Raw genomic sequence first — 18560 nt, forward strand, 5'->3', positions numbered from 1 at the left:
ATGGGCTTTTCGGGCCTGTCTTTTCCCTCACAATCCTTTCTCTAAAGTCCGGGTTTGGGAGGAAGCATATAAACATCAGAGGATGGCTACTCCCTATTGTTCATCATCCCTAGGGCCTTATAATCAAGAGATAATTCAAGAATTCAAGTCACAGTTATTAAGTGCTAGCTTAAAATGAGTGGGTTAAGGGGAGCAGCATACAGGAGAGGAGGTGGTGAAGCAAGACAGAAGGTCCTCTCTGGCAGACATCATGGTGTCAGTCCTTATGCTCATCTTACACAAAGTGGCTGTGGCTCATGCAACCTCACTTTCCCTACACAGAGAGCCTTTTTGGAAGAGCACGATGAGAAAGTGTCACCTCATGTGGGCTTTAATCAGCACCATGAGATCCCTCAGCTCTGTGGTGATCAGGGCAGTCTTTGGAGGATGGCCCCTGCCCAGACCCCTACTAGCAGTGACGATGGATATGTCTATGTCTGTGGATGAGCTGGGTGGCCTTGCATGGTCTGATGGATCCAGGTCAGAGGCCTGTGTCCTGCAGACTTGACTATTTCATATTTGGACGACAAGGTCTCTGAAGCAAACGGCACTTTTATCTCATGGAGCCTTCTTCAGCCAATTCACCCTAAGGAGATCAGGCTCTACTCTTGGGGGAGCCCAAGGGCTCTGCTGCTCTCAGTCTATACTGCCTCTTATGACCTGACTCTGAGCTCAGAGCATGTCTGCCTGATTCAGGTAGGAGGACAGCCAAGTCTTTGGAAACCTCTGCTGCATTCTGATGCCATCCAGTAAGCTGGGTTGAGCACATGGACCTGAGGTTTGAGAAGAAGGGGAAAAGTCTCAGCAGGGAGGCAGATGCCATTTTCTAACATGAACAAGAAACTGCAACAAAGAATGAAGGGTATTAGGAAAAGCAGGAGATGGTATCAGGCCTGTCTAGAATGGGGGCATAGGCTTAATGATAGAATCATATTCCAAAAGCATCAAACAATCTCATAGGCCCCAAGTAGGCTTTTGGACATATTGTTCAGGATTTGTAGGGCAAGGAGTAAAGAGCAAGTAAGCACAGCTGGAAATATGACCAAGGAACCTGACCCCTAATAAAAAGGATGCCACAGGGGAAAGAAGCCACTGGTCTCCAGGAAGTTAAAAAAGTTAAAAAGTAGACTATGGGACTTAGATTTATGTCTTCAAAAGGAAAGGAAACAACTCTATACCAGTGCATAACCTATGGCTGGGTCGTGACTGTGTATCAAACTTTTGAATGACAGTAATGTGACGAGACTCCTGCATCTCCTACCACTATGACCACCAAAAAATGCCGTGAGAAGCACCCAACCCTGCCTTCCACTTCTGAAGTGGAATTTGGGAAATCAGGGAAAAGAGTTATTCAGCTAGCTCAAAACCCCACACTTCCCAAATGGATATGCTGGGCTCTAACCAGCCAACACAGGTCCAACACAGAGGGTAGCTCTCCTACCTCAAAGCCTCAGCAACCCTTCCAGGTCCTTCTCACTGACAGTCCTGTCAATCAGCCAGGCTATGCTTCTTAGAGAACCCCAGAGGAGGGTTCTCTTTCTATTCTCAGAGCAAGACCAGTGATTCTGAACCTATTTGGACAATGACTTCCCTTAAGAGTTCTGAAGAAAACTATGGATCCTCTTCTTAGAAAAATGTACATTGCACATGCAGGTATAACTTCGTAAAAAATTTCAGGAGTTATACAGATGCCCGGCCCCCAAAACCCCAGCTTAAGAACTTCTGCCAAAGGCGAATCACTCCTTTTCTTACGCAAGAGCTGTTTCCCAGGGCTGATTAACTGCTATCTTAGATGTCCAACAGGTGAATTAATATTCAGCATTGACCTCTAGTCATCCCACACCCTTGGCAGATGGCAGAATCTCTGTGGCCAGAAGGAAGCAGAGCCCCTAGAGAGAGACCACATTTTGTTTTTCAAAAAAGCACTCTTATCCACCACTGCCAGAAAACCTCAAACACCCTAGGTCTAGAACAGAGGCATTAAATAACAGACCCAAATAAATCTGGTCTGGTATACAACTAGCATCACAGTAGCTGTGAAGACAGAGCTATAGCCCAATCCTCCTTGGACTGGCAGGAGAAAGGTATGAGGGTAGTCATGTCCCTAGGCTGAAATGGAAAGGGGTCAGAATGTGTGTGCTTTCCTTTAAGCTCAATGCAGAGGGGCTATTCATTCTATTTTTAAAAAAAAATATTATTTTATTTATTTATTTGACAGAGATCACAAGTAGGCAGAGAGAGAGGAGGAAGCAGGCTCCCTGTGGAGCAGAGAGCCCGATGCGGGGCCCGATCCCAGCACCCCAAGACCATGACCTGAGCCAAAGGCAGAAGCCCAACTCACTGAGCCACCTAGGTGCCCCGGGGCTATTCATTCTAGAGGCATCTGCTCTTTTCATGGCTCCTCTGCCTGGAATGTGGAGGCTTCTGTTGACTACTCAAGTTCCACATTTCTTTCCCCTTTTCCAGTAACAACCACAACAGCACATAACAACAAGACAATGATAATGAGAGCATGTATTAAACATTAGTCTGTGCCAAGAACTGTGCTATAAGCTCTTGACATAAATTCCTTCATTCAGTCTTCCCAACAATCAGATGAGGGAGGCCCTCTTATCCTATTTACAGATGAGGAAATTGAGACTAAGAGAGATTAAATAGCATCGTTTAAGGCACAGAGCTAGTGAGTGACAGCAGTGAGACTGATTTCAAACTTCATACTTTTATTTTTTTTTTCCAAGTAGGCTCCACGCCCAGCATGGCCCAAACTCACAACCCTGAGATCAAGACCTGAGCTGAGATCAAGAGTTGGACACTTAACTAACCAAGCCACCCAGGCACCCCTCAGACCTAATATTTTAATCCCTTCCTCAATGTTCCTTCCCAAAAGACTGGGACTCAGACAAAGGCCTTGGAAATCCTCCAGAGTACGAGTACCAGTCTGGTCTCCTAAGTCCTTGCTTTCCCCTCCCTATCCTCTGCCCACCATGCACAGCCTAGTTCCCATCAGGGACTCACTTCATGGAATGAAGTGGCTGAAAACCCTCAAACTCCATCTCCTATCTCTGTCTGACTTAGCTATGACTGTATGACTCTACCACCTGGAGCCGAAATTTATTTTAAACTCAGCTGAGCTCAGGAGCTTCATTTCCTCCTCAGGTTTAGAATCAAGGAGGAAAGCTCTTTTCTGTTTCTTCCCTGTAGAGTTGGGGGGGGGTGTTTGTCACCACTCCCATCTTGAAGACTGGGGGGAGGGCTAAGTAGAGAGTAGAAGAGCTAGGATTCAGTGAAATATCACCAGTGATGATGGTGCTCTATAGAGGCCATACTCTTCTAGATATCTCCTATCCCTCAGCATTTAGAAACAGTGTACATTACCTCTGAGATAGTTAGTCTCCTTCCTTCCCTCAATTAGTAGGTTCCAGGGAGAGCAAGTGCCTAGCTCACCAAGTGAAAAGCCCAGATGAATGTGGCCAAGGGGTCCCCAAGGACATGCTGAGTGGCTTGAGCCCCAACTAATGATACTTTGGGGAGCTTCTGGGGGCAGAGTGGGCATTAAGTTATCTGTCCTTACCCCAGAGCTTCATCTAGAGATGAAATAGCTAGGGAGAGGAGATACCGAGCCCCCTACAGAGGTGGGAGGTACAGGATGCTAAGAAGGTTTGGCAGCAGGCAGAGAAAATCATCTCATATTCAGGGCCCCTGTCCTACAGGTCTCCACCTGTGGGCCAGTGGCAAGATAAAACAGAATGACAATACTTGCATTCAGAGTGGATGAGGAAGTCAGCCCCAAGAGGCAGAGCTGACTTTCAGAAGTGGCCTGTGCTTGCTGGAGTCCAGTCATTGAGCTAAAAGGTTTCTTGAGTGTCTGCTGTGTGCCAGACTCATTCTAATGCTGGGGATGCCTTAGTGAGTCCCGCCCTCATGGCATTAGCCCATCAACAGAAAAAGACAGGAAAGTCCATCTTGGACAGTGATAGGCGCTAGGAAGAAAGACAGAGCAGTGAGGGAGAGTCCACTTCGGTTTGGGTTGTCAGAGGAGACCCCCTTGAAACAAGAACACACCAGTGGAGGCCTGATGAGGAGAAGGGCCAGCTGTGTGGGGATGTGGAGGGAAGCAGGTTCTAGGCAGAGGGAAGAGCAAAGAGCAAAGCTGAAGACCCTTAGGTGACCATGGGCTCCACGAGTTCATGGTAGAAGAAGATGACCCCATGGCTTAAGAGAAGTGAACAAGGAGGGAAAATGAAGAGACAAAGCAGGAGAGTTAGGCAGGGGCTGGCTCAAAAGAACCTCAAAGCCATATTTTTAAGTAGGCTGCTGTGTGCAGAATGGATTGCAAGGGAGAGAATGGCAGTAAGGAGATCAGCAAGGGGGCAGTTAGGTGAGAAGATGGGTGACCACGTAATCTGTCATCCAAACCAGGACACTTGTGTAGGTGAACAGGGGTGCTACCAACAATTCATCTGGGACAACAGGCATAGCCAGGCCTTGCCATTGCCCTGACTCTCTCACCAGGACTGTCACAGGAAGTTCAGCAGTTTTTAGCAGTTCTGCTCTGACACACAGCTCCCAGCCCTAGGAGAACGAATCACTTTTCTCTTCGGCCCCAGGGTCCTGGCCTGGTGCCTCGTGCCTGAACATTTGGTTTCTGTCTAGAGGCCATGGGTTACGGTCGCAGCACATGCATGGGGCGTGCCCTTTTCCCTGTGCATCCCGGTGCGCTCTGGGCGACAACCAACAGTACATAGATGAGAGAACCAAGAGGGGAGAAGGCCGCCTGGGGGCTCAGTTGGCCAAGTGTCTGACTCTTGATCTCGGCTCAGATCTTGTTCTCAGGGTCATCAGTGAGGAAGGTGAGGGCTCCACGCTGGGCATGGAGCCTACTTTAAAAAAAGAAGAAAAAAGAAAAAAGAAAAAACAAATAGGGGAGATGTAACTATCCCTTCCAGAGGTGGCTCAAAGGGATGGAAGCCAGAGAGGGATGGACAAGCTCTAAGGGCCAGCACAGGGAATCTTTATTTGGCCCTCAGCCAGGGTGGGGTGAGGAGGGGTGGGGAGACAGGGGTGTGAAGCAGGTAAGAGGGCTGCAAGCTTTCACCAGATTCTCAAAGACTCAAAAAACCATGAAGAACCTTGCTTGAGAGAACAGCAGCTCTCACACCTCAGTGTGCCTTACGGTCACTGGTGGGCTCCTTACAATAGGGATCACTGGGCCCCTGAAGAGCAAAGTTAAGGTTCTGATTCAATTCATTCCTGAGTTAGGCCCAGGAATTTGCACTTCTCTTCTCTTTTTAAAAAAAGATTTTATTTATTTGACAGAGAGAGATAGACAGCAAGAGAGGGAACACAAGCAGGGGGAGTGGGAGAGGGGAAAGCAGGCTTCTAACAATTTCTAATGGAATGCTCGTGCTCTTTGTCCAGGGGCCACACTTGAAGAATCATTACTATAGAGGATACAAAACACATGAGGGGTTCCAATTATGAACTTCTCTTTTCAGACAAGAGTTCTAACAGATGCCACAGCCATCTAAACCACCCTAAGTCCCCAGGAATTTCATATTTTATTTTTGGAAGAGGCCCCTGGAGAGTGACAGCTTCTGGACCTCCCCTTGGAGGTCAGGAAGCATCTGGAAAATAGCATTTTAGAGGATGCAGGAAAGTGCCTTCAGAAACATAAAAAGCCTAAGTACAACTCTGAGCTAGAAACTACGGGACTAGCCCCGGCTTATCCAATTACTGGGGAACAGTGAGGTTTTGGGAATCTGGGCAGACCCGGATCCTTTCCTAAACACTGCCTCCTGATCGTTTTTGAATCTGTATCTGAAGCCAGATGGGCCCAGATAGGAGGTCCGCTTGAGCGGGACAGGGTGTCTGCTGGAGACTATAACCTGGGAAACGGAAAGAAATCAACAACTCCACTAGACAGAATTCAGGGGCTTCATTCACAGAGCTCTTTGATCAAGTCATTGTGGTGAGGGCAGGAAGAGGCAGGAATAGTATTTAGGACTGTGCTAACTTTCAAAAGGCACAGTGGAGAGAGAGGCCTGGAAAGACTATTGCCAGCTTTCCTCAGCCCTGCTCTGAGTAAGTCATTCCCCCCTGAAAGAAAGGGGAGGGGGAAATGAAAATGTGGATTCATTCATGAATCAACCTTCAGAACAGGAAGTGTGGCTTTTGAGCTATACAGGGAACATGGGCTTTGCCATCCAGCTAAGTACATCCTGAGGTCAGGCAACATCAAAGTCAGGGAGACTCTACAAGTTAGAAGAGGAGGCAGAACCTTAGAGGGAAAACAATATGCTAGAGTGACTGAGACCAAGGGTGTGCTCCAGCATCAGGCTGCCAGGACTTGTGACTTGAATTCTGCGTGGCCCTGGGCATGTTACTTAATCTCTCTGTGCCTCAGTTTCCCTCTTATGTAAAATGGGGGTAAATAATTGTGCCTATCTCATAGGGTGGTAGTAAGAATTAAATAAAGTAATCTAGATAAAACACTTGGCTTAGTAAAGTAGTGGGCTTGGAAAAACTTACGATGGTAGCAGTACAGGCCTACCCTTAGTGTCACTGCCAGAGACAAAAAAAACAGAAGCAGGTTAGATCTGCTGCCAGTCTTCCCAGGAGGATGACAAGGAAACTCCCGCTCCTTTGGGGAAGGTCTAAGGTGTGAGCTTAGAGGTATGAAAAGAGAGTCAGGATCCTGAGGATTGAAGGGGGGGGGGGGGTCATGATTAAGTGGGTAACACCATGGGCTGTAAGGGGGGATATCTTGCTCTTTTAAACACTGCAACATTCACTGACTCTGTTTTCTGACATTTCCTCAAGGCCAACTTAAGTGTCAAATGGCCCAAACTGAACAAATCAAAATAAATAAAAATCATTGTTGAGATGAACTGGGACAACCTTACTGAAGACACGCTGGAGATCTACGCTCTGAGGGCAGAATCCCCATTTTCAGGAAAAAGAAAAAGTGACTCCTCCCGCTGGAGTTCCAGAAGTGTGGGGGATGGTGCTGAAGTGAAAGCGGTGGTGTTGTATGCTGGCCCTGAGGTTAGCTAGCAGTCAAGCACTGAAAAGGAGATCTCTTCTTTCCTCTGATCCTGAATGAGCAGAACCTCTTTCAAATCCTGTACTCTCAATCAGAAAGTCCTGTCTGCTTAGAAAGAAACTGTTACTGGAACTAGGAACAAAGAGATTTATAAAACCATGCAAAACAGCCGAAGTAAAATGACATACCACATGGTTAAATAAAAGTTAACATCTTTTAGAGGTGGTGGTGGGAAGAGTTTGTCAATTACATCACTTGAGAAAACAAAGAGCTAAATAAAAATGACAAAGAGTTCTGTTGAACATGAGGGGCCCTTTTCTTGAGGGGTCTCCCTCTGTGGCACTAGAAGTCTTGTCCTGTTGTCAGACCTACTCCACATCTGTCCCCTCACACCCCACCCCACCCCAGCCCTGCAGAACTTCACTACTTGCTCTTCAAAATGACCATCCACAGGGCATATTTTATCATAGTCCCATCTGGAGTCTTTAAAAGAGTAAGGTCACAGACAGGGAGGAAGGGGCTTATGAATTTTCCTTCCCTTATACTTACTGCAAATCCTGGCTAGACTATCTACCTCAAGTTTCTATAATTATTTATATCCCTTTGAAAGGGATCCAAGAGTTAGACTGATTCTACCTTGGGCCCAGAAGGGAATCTGGTCTCCTTTTCAGTAAGTACCCACCTGTTCTGTGGGTGCTTCCCAAATCAGAGGCCCAGCAGAATGTAGGGAAAACTTTCTTTGTACTCCACCTACCCCCTCCAAACAGTGACACCCTCAGCTTTAAGTTTTCATAAGCAAAGTATTTTTACTGGAGTGGTGGCTGTCAGATGTAGAAGCTAGTCCAACAGCTAGTCTGATGTTCTTTACAAAGAAGGGCTACTTTAGCAAGAAAAAAAACAGTAACAACAATAGCAAAACCTTCTCAGGATTCACTCAGGAAAGTCTAGAACTGTAATACTATGATCTTGAGATATTTTTATAGCCATATATCAGTTTTTAGAATATAACCACTGTCACATACATTTAAGTACACTGAAAAATTCTCTATGGTGTGACTTTTGTAGGAACCTTGTCGCTGTAGCTACTTGCTCCAAGCCTCCTTCTATCCAGCCTGAAGGTAAGTGAAAGCATCAGCAAAGGTAAAATGAGGAGAAAGCAGAAGTAATACTTCTAACTATACTCCTAAAGGCTGGGGAAAATGTCAGACACCTAAGGCCTCCACTGGTTTTTGAATTAGAGGACAAAACTAAGATTTTATTATTATTTTTTTTTATCTAATAATCTGACCTTTTGTAAGACCTCATAAAAACGATTCTGAAGGATCACACCTGGGTCACATTTTCATTGGTAACTTCACTCTCTACCACTCTGCTCACCAGAAAAGCAGTTCAGAAAGGATATTTAAGCACAGCCTCTATTTTCTACCTAAGATTCTCTTCATGTTTTGTCATGCACTCTTTGGTAAGTCTTCCACTACCCTAAACCAACTTCAAATTTAAAACGACAGAAGACTAAAAACCGTTCCATGGGAAAGGAGCATGATGTATGAAAAAAGTTTTTCTTTTTTCTTCAATTGTGATAGGCTAGGTTAACCATCATACCACGAGAGAATTTTATAAAACTGACTCAGGGCACCTGGGTGGCTGTCGGTTAAGTGTCTGCCTTCAGCTTAGGTAATGATCCCAGGGTCCTGGGACTGAGCTCCATGTCTGGGCTTCCTGCTCTGTGGGGAATCTGCTTCTCTCATTCCTTCTCCCTCGGCCTCTGCTTCTGTACTATCTTTCTTTCTCAAATTAAAAAAAAAAATCTTAAAAAAAAAAACTACTCAAAAAGATAGGCAAGTCATTCACATAGTCTTTAGAAATAAGTAAATGTGTTTTAAAGACATTTGTTTACTTTTTTAAAGATTTATTTATTTGAGAGACAGAGAAAGAGACAGGGAGAAAGGGAACACAAGCAGGAGGGAATGGGGGAGGGTGAAGCACGCTCCCCACTGCACTCTGGGGCTCAATCCCAGGACCCTGAATTACAACCCGAGCCAAAGGCAGATGCTTAATGACTGAGTCACCGAGGTGCCCCAATAAATGTGTTTTAAAATAAAATAGAAAATAGAGTTTTCCGGTGTGAGAAAACACACTTAAAGCTTACGGCCAATTAATGATCAGGCAAGTATACCTGTTACTGAGTCCTAAAAATGGTTTCCATCTATCAGGGAAAAAAAAAAAAATGCAAGAACAACCAGAACAACCAATCCTCCCCCCTCATCAAAGACACTGAAACAAAAGACTGATCTGTTTATATAGTCACATGAAAAATAAACATCTTTATTTTTTTGCCTACTTTATTTCATTTTTTCAAATAAAATTTAAATCTGTACAAAGTATACTGTTACAGTATATATTTTGTAAGAATCAATGCCTAAAAGAATCACAATACTTCAATAAGCAGTACAGCAGACCTCGCTAGTTTCAGCTTTGATATTGAACAAACTCAAGCCGGCTGATGCACAACACATTTGCTTGGTTTCCACATGGTGAGTTCCCAGCACTGAGATGGGAGAACATGACAGCAAGTATGGTTATATTACAGCCCGACACACTGCGCTTCTTCATGTGATAATAACTGCACATATTTAATACAGAATGCTCAAATTTACTTTTTAAATTGCATTTGCTTACTTCTTAGTTGGCAAAATTCAGCATTCTTAATGGGGTCCCCAAACAGTGCAAATTAATGATATTCTACTGTATAATTGGCACATTTCCAATAAGGATTAACTTGTAAACGCAAAGAATATCACAACTTTGTCCTAAATTTTAACTAATATACATCTGGTCCATTTAACCAAAGTCAGTTTGGAAAGATATTAAAGAACAATTCTATTTTTGAAAGGATACTGTTTTGACCATTCTTTAGAGAAGTAAATTTTTAAATTGTCATTAAAATGTTTTACTATAAAAATTTTACAAACTTGATTAGAAATTTCAAGATTATGATTCACAGCAGACAAATACAAACTTTATATTCCAACAATACCTACTCTTAGACTTTCAAACAGAGCACAACCATGTCAGCCGTGTTAACTAAAATTCTGAACAGTGTACTAAATTTATAAGTGGTGCTGGGTCTAGCAAGTGTAAATACACAGTATATTTTAATGAAAAGAATTGTCTTCTTTATACTTTATTTGTTTTCCCATAAGGAAACATTAATGTTTACATTCTTTAATAAAGTTAATCTTACATCAGAATATAACTTAATACTGTCAGCAACAGGGACCACACACAGTAAATAAGAAGCACATTTAAAATAAGTCTGAATTCACATAGATTAACATTTGTTGGTTAATAAAATATCGACAGTATTACAATCTTACAATATTTACAGTAAGAAAAATCTAGAGTAATATATACCTTTCACAGCAGGATTCCTTTTTTTTTTTAAATTATTTCTTCCAGTTTGGGATTGTGTATACATGAAAAGCTCAAATAAAGCAACTCTGCAATATAATCTTAAAATAATGGCTACTGGGGGGAAATCCTATCACAACCATTGAAAATAATGGTGACTTTTCACGGAGTCTGTGGCATCTGAGAACCCAGTTAATAAACCAAAGTCTTGACCCAACCAGCTTCAGTTACCCAGATTAAAGCTGCAGAACTCCGGCCTTCCCTGACTGCTGAAAACCCAACAGATTTTCTCAACATGCTATAAGAAAAGAGGGAAATAGGTTTCAATTCACACCTCGTGGCTGGAAGGCTCCGGCCAGTGCATATTCTCCAACAGTCTAAAAGGGCCCATTTCACCTCCAAAGCATCACAAGAGTTCCCTTCTAACTACAGGGCACTTTGATATGGAGCTTACTCATTCCTCAACTCTTGTGCATTAAGATAAGGCATGAACGTGGCCCATATAATACACACCAGCATCTTACTTGGGACCAGGGCAAAGAAACAGACTAATGCAGTTTGCACTGAGGTCAACAGGGAAAATGGGAAGCGATGCAATTTCCAATTAGAATGGCAAGAAGAAGACCCACATCCCTAAACTGGAATTTGGCCAGGGCCTCAGAGTTAGCACCCCCTCTCTGAGTACCACAAGCAATTAGGATGTGTGCTCTGGGCCTCCTCTAAGAGAGCATCTACAGTAAGTAATACCATGTGGGACATTAGTTCAGTGATGACTCCCAAGAAAACAGATACAATTCTTGAATCTGGGGCTGTCCACAGCACCTGAGGTCACTCATCTGAGCTGTGACCTGTCCCAACCCTGCTTACTTTAAGAGATCTGATGGGCACAGAGCACTCAGGGATATGGCTGCTGGCTACTTTGGACTCTAGATCTCACAGGTAATCAACAGGTATCTGGGATTGAATTAGCAAACTGTACCATAGCTCCTTAAACAGACACTGTCAGGTTTGAAATCATGTCAAGCATGAATCTTCACTGTCAGGTCAGAAATCAAAGTGGGTATCTTCCCACATCAGCCAAGGTTATTTTGTTAAAAACCTTAGAGGAGTTGGACAGTTTTTCATGTTCCAAGTGATTAGTTTACTTATTTCAGTCAAGCTGGATTGACAAACCAGACTGATCTATTTAGTTAAGCTTTGTTTTTTTTTTTTTATTCTTATGTATGTGTTTAACCCAAAGCTGTTGTATTTGGGCTAAATACACTGACAGAGAAAATTCAAACAACAAAAGTTTTCGGCAAACTTCTGTGGTATTTTGTTTTTGGAAGTCAATGCAAGATCTAAAGGTATTTCTACCCAACAAAGTCTGTTTAAGTGTTTAATGTTATTTCCTTTTTGGTCCTATACAGAATGCTATGACTTCTATATAGGTCTGAATGCTGCTCCATGTAGATTCCTTCTGTATATCTAAAAATATATACTTTTCAGTAGTTCAATACATGGTTAATCTTCCCACAGAGGAAGATTTTTGTAATCACAAGTTGCAAAGTAGAAAAAAAATCTCCTTTCTAAGAAAGGAAATATACTTTCCTATTATACACTTTTGAAGAAGCCCAAAGGCATGCACCAAAAATCATTATGAAAACTAATACATGCACTAAAATGATATAGAGTTAGGACTTAAAGTGCTGATTTCTCAATTTTTAAATTTGGAGAAGACATTTTGTCAGTCATTGACTCAAAAATTTCCCCCCACCCCACCCACCCCACTCCATGGCATCAAGAGAGAAAAGTAAAAAGTATGCATAAATCTTTAAACCATTCTTTACATAAGGGGAAAGGACAGATACAATAACTATCCTATTTATAAACTGGATTCCCAGTTTTAAATAAAACCAATATTTACTGGTAAAAATTGTCAAAGCTAATACATCCAAACAAATGTTACTAGTAAATAATGTTCTACATAGAGAATAATTTACTTTGGTTTTATGTACCTTCTCACAAATAATACTGGTATCCCATACATCACCAAACTGATGTGTTCCAGCAAAGTTGTAAGGCAAATCTTTTTTCCCAGTGACATCTTTTTTCCTAATAGACAAAACTAAAATCTTTTGGTGAGGAAGGGGTTAAGATAATGGCTAACCCCGTGGCATCCTGAGCATTGTGGTTTATCAAACTCTACCCTGCTAGAAGCTGTCAGGCACCCTGACCCCTGCCTTGAACCAGGAATGGCTCCCACATCTAAAGATGCCCTGACTCCTTATAAATAGCTCTCAGAACATTGCTACTTTTTTTCCTTCTGTCTGGATGTCTAACAAAGCTGGTTGCAATGTCACATTTTGCTAGTAGGGGCCACCATCTAACAATAATTCCAATCTGAAATGTTTTAAGCCAATAGTTAATTCTTAATTTTATCAATTAATTGCATTAAAATTTTCTCTACAGAGTTTATACTTAGAGCAGAGATCCTTATCTTGGGTTTCAGATGTGTGATGCCCCTGAGGTTGCATGTAAAATTATCTGTGTATGTGCATTTTTTTTTTTTTCTAGGGAGAGGGTCCATCACTTTCATCAGATTATCAAAGGTTTCTGTGATCTCAAGAAAGGGGTTACAAGGACTTAGAGGGATACCCGTAATTCATTTTATACTAGGGTTGGGAAATGGGGGCAGAAAACTAAAAATGGCCTCAGAAAAAAAGGGGCCAAATTGCTGATCTTTTCCCTTTATTCAAAGTTGGGAAATAAGTGCTTCAACCTAGGAAAAATAATTAATTAAGCTGATTTAAACTCCATTAAAAAATAATCAAAGCCACTTTCTAAAATATTTTCATTTTCCATATATGGTAAGTTTAGTCTCCAAAAAAAGGTTTGGAGACTGAATTTTTCTCTTTTCCCTAAGGAAACTCATAAACACAATGCTGATCATCATCCACATTTAAAGATCTGACAACCTAAAACTTAAGACAACTCTAATACTATAGCCTTTAATTTATGATTTTGAGTAAAGGATTATCTAGAGTCAAATACACATTTGTCAACCTTCATCCCCCAAGATTGGTCCATAGTTAGACAACTATCGGGCACAATTCCACTAGATAAACCTAAAATTTGAACAATGGAAGTTTAACTTTCTATCCCAAACTGAAAACAAAACCACAAGTTTCTACAATAAAGTCCAGCCACAAACATTCACACTATGTCATAGAGGACTTACCTATTTCAATACATCACTGAATTTTCAACAGAATTTATTAACATGAGATCGAGAATGACTACCAAAACATGCTAAGAAGAGCATGTCAAGAATTAAACCACCACCCTGTGTGCACCCCCCCCCCCATCGAGAAACACACTCAGGCATTCCAAAAATAAACCAGATCTAAAGAGAGGCCTCTCACTTGTTAAAGTATGAAGCGCCCAAAAGGATACAGGGAAGGGACTATAAAATGAAATAATTAAATAGCGTACAAAAATTAATTTTAGCCAAAACACATTCTGTTCTATTGACAAAACTATCGACGTTTTTTTTTTTTTGTGGTTTTTTTTGCAATTTTGAACACTGTGTTGCACAATCTCACTAAGACAAAAAATATGTTCACAGGTACACATTTTGTTCTCCTATTCTTCCTAGAGCACATCTTGAGGTTATAAGAATGCTTCTAGTTAAAATAAAGTCTCTTATCCCTTGCTGCCCTCCCCCCTCAAAAAGTGAGTGAACCTTGAATTCCAAAAAGGAATATTCATTTAATGTAATTATTTCAATATCAGTTATATCATATAGACCATGATGAAACTCTATGAGCATTATGGAAAACTACATAAAAGAGGGAGCTGCCACTTGCCACCCACTTCGCTTCCAGCTTTTTAAGCCACTACCCAGCTAGACTCAGATCTCATTGACTTCAGTGAAAATAAATCAACACTCCAAAACCAGGCCATCTCAGGCTGGAAGCTGGAACTCAAAGACATCGTTTCATATACATATATATATTTTTTTCTACCCTAAGCTTTCACTTTGTCTATTCAAATAGTTTAATAAAGCTCACATTTACAAAGGATTATATTGGCAAATAAAGGCCCATATTAAAAACTTTTATCAAAACAAATTTTTGTTCTACATAGCTAACACTAAGAAATATTTTCTTGGACTTATAAAGCATATTTAATTGCATATAAGTTTTGCTTTGGGTGGGATACTGAAATAATTCTGTAAGAAATTAGAAAAGACTAGAAACAAAAGTGAAAGTGACTAGTCTTAACTTTCAAAAAATCAAGTGCAAAGATAAATAGTGCAAATAATGAAAACTAGAAATTTTATAGGCAACTTTACATCTTTCCTGCTTTTGTACTTTTACATATTGATAACTCTATAAACCCTAACAACTGTATGCAGCATGGAAATGGGCTATCATTTATCTCCATTGACTAGACTCAAGGAATCCTTTCAAAGGCAGTCATTTAAATCACTGGTTCTTGACTAGATTTGGGAATTCATTTTTTAAAAACAATTCCTAAGGGAGAGGCTATTTAAGAAGGCTTTGCACAGATTTAAACAAGTTATAGAATGTAATTGTATCATAATTTAAAATCGGCAGGATGGGAAAAGCATATTAAATGTTAATTTTAAAAAATAAATTATAATAATTTTATTGTTAATGAGCTTGGCATTTGTAAAAAACAACAATAAACAACAACAAAAAAAACAAAGTTACTTTCCAGATAAAAAATAGAAGGTCTTTTTTTACCCAAGAAATTTTATCACTAATATATACAGATTTGGGTAAAATGAAATAATCTGTCAGAATTACTGAGAGTAAGTCCATGTTAAACTAAAAAGGAGTCCAAATATGCTTGAATTATGTAATTAAAAAACCAAAATGTAATAGTAATTCTTTATCTTAGATAATTAAAAAAGTTCCTGGGATATTGGGAACAGAAATCTAGACACTACCAGTTCACCCTACGAAGAACATAAGAACTTCAAAGATATATTAAATTATATTATTACCTGCCACTACTGAACACTTGGGAATTCTACAATTTTAAAGTAACAGAGAAAATGGGAATACAAACAGAAATTTGAGTTTGGGGAGGTATGTTGTCTAATTTCAGAAATATAGTATTACTGAGGGTCACAAAGTCCACAGTCTTAAATACTGGGATGCAAATGTAAAAGAAATGGAAAAGAAACCTAAAATTGCAGTTTAGTGTTTTTACCTGGTTTACTCTCCTCTTGTAAGAAATTAATGTGGACCAAAGGCTCAAGGTTCTGTAAAATGAAGGTATGATATGGATTTTGTGAACTAAGGACCATTTTGAAAAGTAAAGCTAAACTACACTGTAACATGAACCCAGGAAAGTAATCTGTATAATAAATATTTCTGATAGTTTAAAAATAAGTGAAAAAGTTTGAAATTTTCTTATCTTCTTTCCCTCAAAATAGTAAGTCCCCAGTACCAACAACAGGCTTTGACCAGAAAAGCTGTCATTTCACTATTGTGCTACTTAATTTGTCCAGAAAAGCAAACATCCTACACCTGAAAGCAGATTTGTGTAATGCATCATCATCATCATATCTAGCTACAGACCAACAGCTTTCTCATAACCAACAAGGGACCCATTTTCTCCGGCTTTACTGAAACTTCATTAGTGAAGATCAACTTCATTGTCCTTAGCAAACAACACTCATTTAAGACTCCACTTTAGTATCTTTTCCTACCTAAAATTTCTCCCATTTTACCACCAAACCATTCCCTTATATAACTCTCACACTCCAAATCATGAACACATTGAGCAGTTCTTCCCTTTCTGCTCTCAAATTTCCAAACCATAATAAACCTCACCCCCCAGTAACTTACCTAAAATACACATACTTCTTACTCTCTTTGATACATAATTTTTTTTTTTTTTAACAATTTCAATGCCCTTCAGATTGCCAGCTTAAGACTATGGGGAAAATAGCACTCAGAAAAAAATGCCCAATTACCTCATTATACAGAAATCTTTCTGGGATCAGTTAGCCATGTTCTAAGGAAGGAGCCAGCAATTTCTTTACTTCCCTCTTAAAGGGGTAAGTTTGAGTGTCACTGGCAGGCCTATGGTAAGAAAAAGAAATAAGAAGGAGAGCAAAACAAGGAAAAAGGAGAATGGGAGAAAAAAAAGCCAAACATACATGGTAGGGAGGTAGGTCAAATGCCACCAACTACCTACACTGGAAATTGCCAATCCATTCCAGTTGAATGGGTGCTTGACCCAATCCCAACATGTGTCTAATAATTCACTACCTGATGCCCATTACTGGTTGAGCTAGTCAAGGTGAATACCTAAGTCACCTGTCCCATAAGTTTGCTACTTCACAATAAGGACATCCTAAGTCCTCTGAGGATCCTTCTGTTTTAATGCAGCTTAGACTAAAACACATGTTAAGAAGAGTACTTCCATGATTCTCAAAATTCCGGAATATAAAGGTTTGGTCCTTGAACTTGGAGGCCTCTCAAATTATTAAAGTGCACCCTAAATCAAGAAAATTAAACTTTCAGCTTAATTTTTTCCTATGAAATGTTACAAAATGTTTAATAAGCAAACTGCTAATAGTCATCAAAACAAAGTATGCTTTCATGAAAATTCAAAAATCTTGCAATTCCAAAATGAGTAAAATATTTATGGTCCTTAAGAATTAACTTTATTTTATATAGAGGATCACCACCATGTTTCTACCTATCAAACAAGACAATTTTCCACAAAAGCAAAGCACATCAGGGGAAAAAAAGAAAAGAAAAGGAAAAAAAACAAATATCAAACATATGGGGACAAAATAAAAATACATGAGTAACTATGAAACTTTTTTAAGAAAAAGGTTTCTAACAAATGACCTTTGCCATACTCAGCTTTCCTAGAGACATAAATTGCCTAGACCATTCAACATCAAAACTTGGTAGTCAGTTTAGCAGCTGTAAGATGACAAATTGTTGGCTTGAACTAATCATATTGTTTACTTTCCACTTGGCTGTTTTTGCATTATGAAATTCTACCTGACATGATAATGCTAGTTTAGATGATCCTCACTTAACTCATAATAATGAAATTTGTTTGAAAAGAGCTTGTCAAATGGCCTAGGCCTTAAATTCGGGTTTTTAGGATAAAATAACTCCCCAAATATTAAAATCAGGTTTTCTTAAAAATATGTTGCAAATTCTCTATGGTAATTAATGCAGCTGGGTGAAAAGAGTAATTTTAATAGCAGTGATTATTTTCATTTTATAGTGTACTCTATTACAAATGGTCTAAATTCAGTTAGCTTACAATTTAAAAACCCAGAAATATTATAATTTATGATTTAGAAATGGATAAATTTTAACAGAAAACACAAATAACTTGTGAATTTGCTTACATAAGCAATTCCAATAAATTCTTTCCTATTCATTCCACTCTCATGAAAAAATATCTCTCCAAATTATTAAGATACTCAAATTTAAAGATATTCAACTATAAATGTTATACTCAGAGTTATCACCAATTGTTCCAAACCTAAGTTGCTGAAGATTTCCCCCCTTTTTAAGCATCCTTTTACATAGAAAGCAGGATCTCATTCTGATATTGAAAAAACTCAGCAAAGGGAAAAAAGTCATTAGATTTGGTATCTCAGTTTTTTAAATGGGGAAAAATATTAAAAGTATGTTCACATGTAAATGAAAATGAATTGTGGAGCTATGAAAACAACTACAGCAACAATCTCAGAAATCTCCATTCTAAAATCATGTGGTAATCTGTGTGTGTGTGTGTAAAATATGAAAAAATGAGTGGGAATATTGAAGAAAGGAGGGCGAACCACGTGTGGGAGACAGAAGTAATAATCATGCCCATGGTGGGTTCACCACAGCTGGCATATACTCAAAATGTCATAAAAAGAAAAATATGTTTAGAAAGTTTCAGCAGTGCCAAATGCAAAATGTTAAAGCACAGCAACAATGAATGAGATAATCCCACAAACATCAAGTTCCATATGAAAACAGGAAGAAAAAAACCGACATATGCATCTTCTTTAATATACCAAATCTTAATT

At 39.9% G+C, this 18560-nt stretch overlaps 1 protein-coding gene across 1 annotated transcript; it reads right to left on the reverse strand.

Moving 5' to 3' along the window:
• Positions 1-9385: 9385 nt before the first annotated feature.
• LOC101689361 (IgA inducing protein) lies at positions 9386-18554 on the reverse strand. Its single transcript, XM_004744817.2, has one exon. It carries the CDS (start codon positions 9710-9712, stop codon positions 9551-9553), a length of 162 nt encoding a protein of 53 aa, XP_004744874.1. The 5' UTR covers positions 9713-18554; the 3' UTR covers positions 9386-9550.
• Between the last annotated feature and the right edge of the window lie 6 nt (positions 18555-18560).

Source organism: Mustela putorius, unplaced genomic scaffold (assembly GCF_011764305.1).
Source record: "Mustela putorius furo isolate JIRA1106 unplaced genomic scaffold, ASM1176430v1.1 tig00000145_pilon_pilon_pilon, whole genome shotgun sequence".
Classification (NCBI taxonomy): domain Eukaryota; kingdom Metazoa; phylum Chordata; class Mammalia; order Carnivora; family Mustelidae; genus Mustela; species Mustela putorius.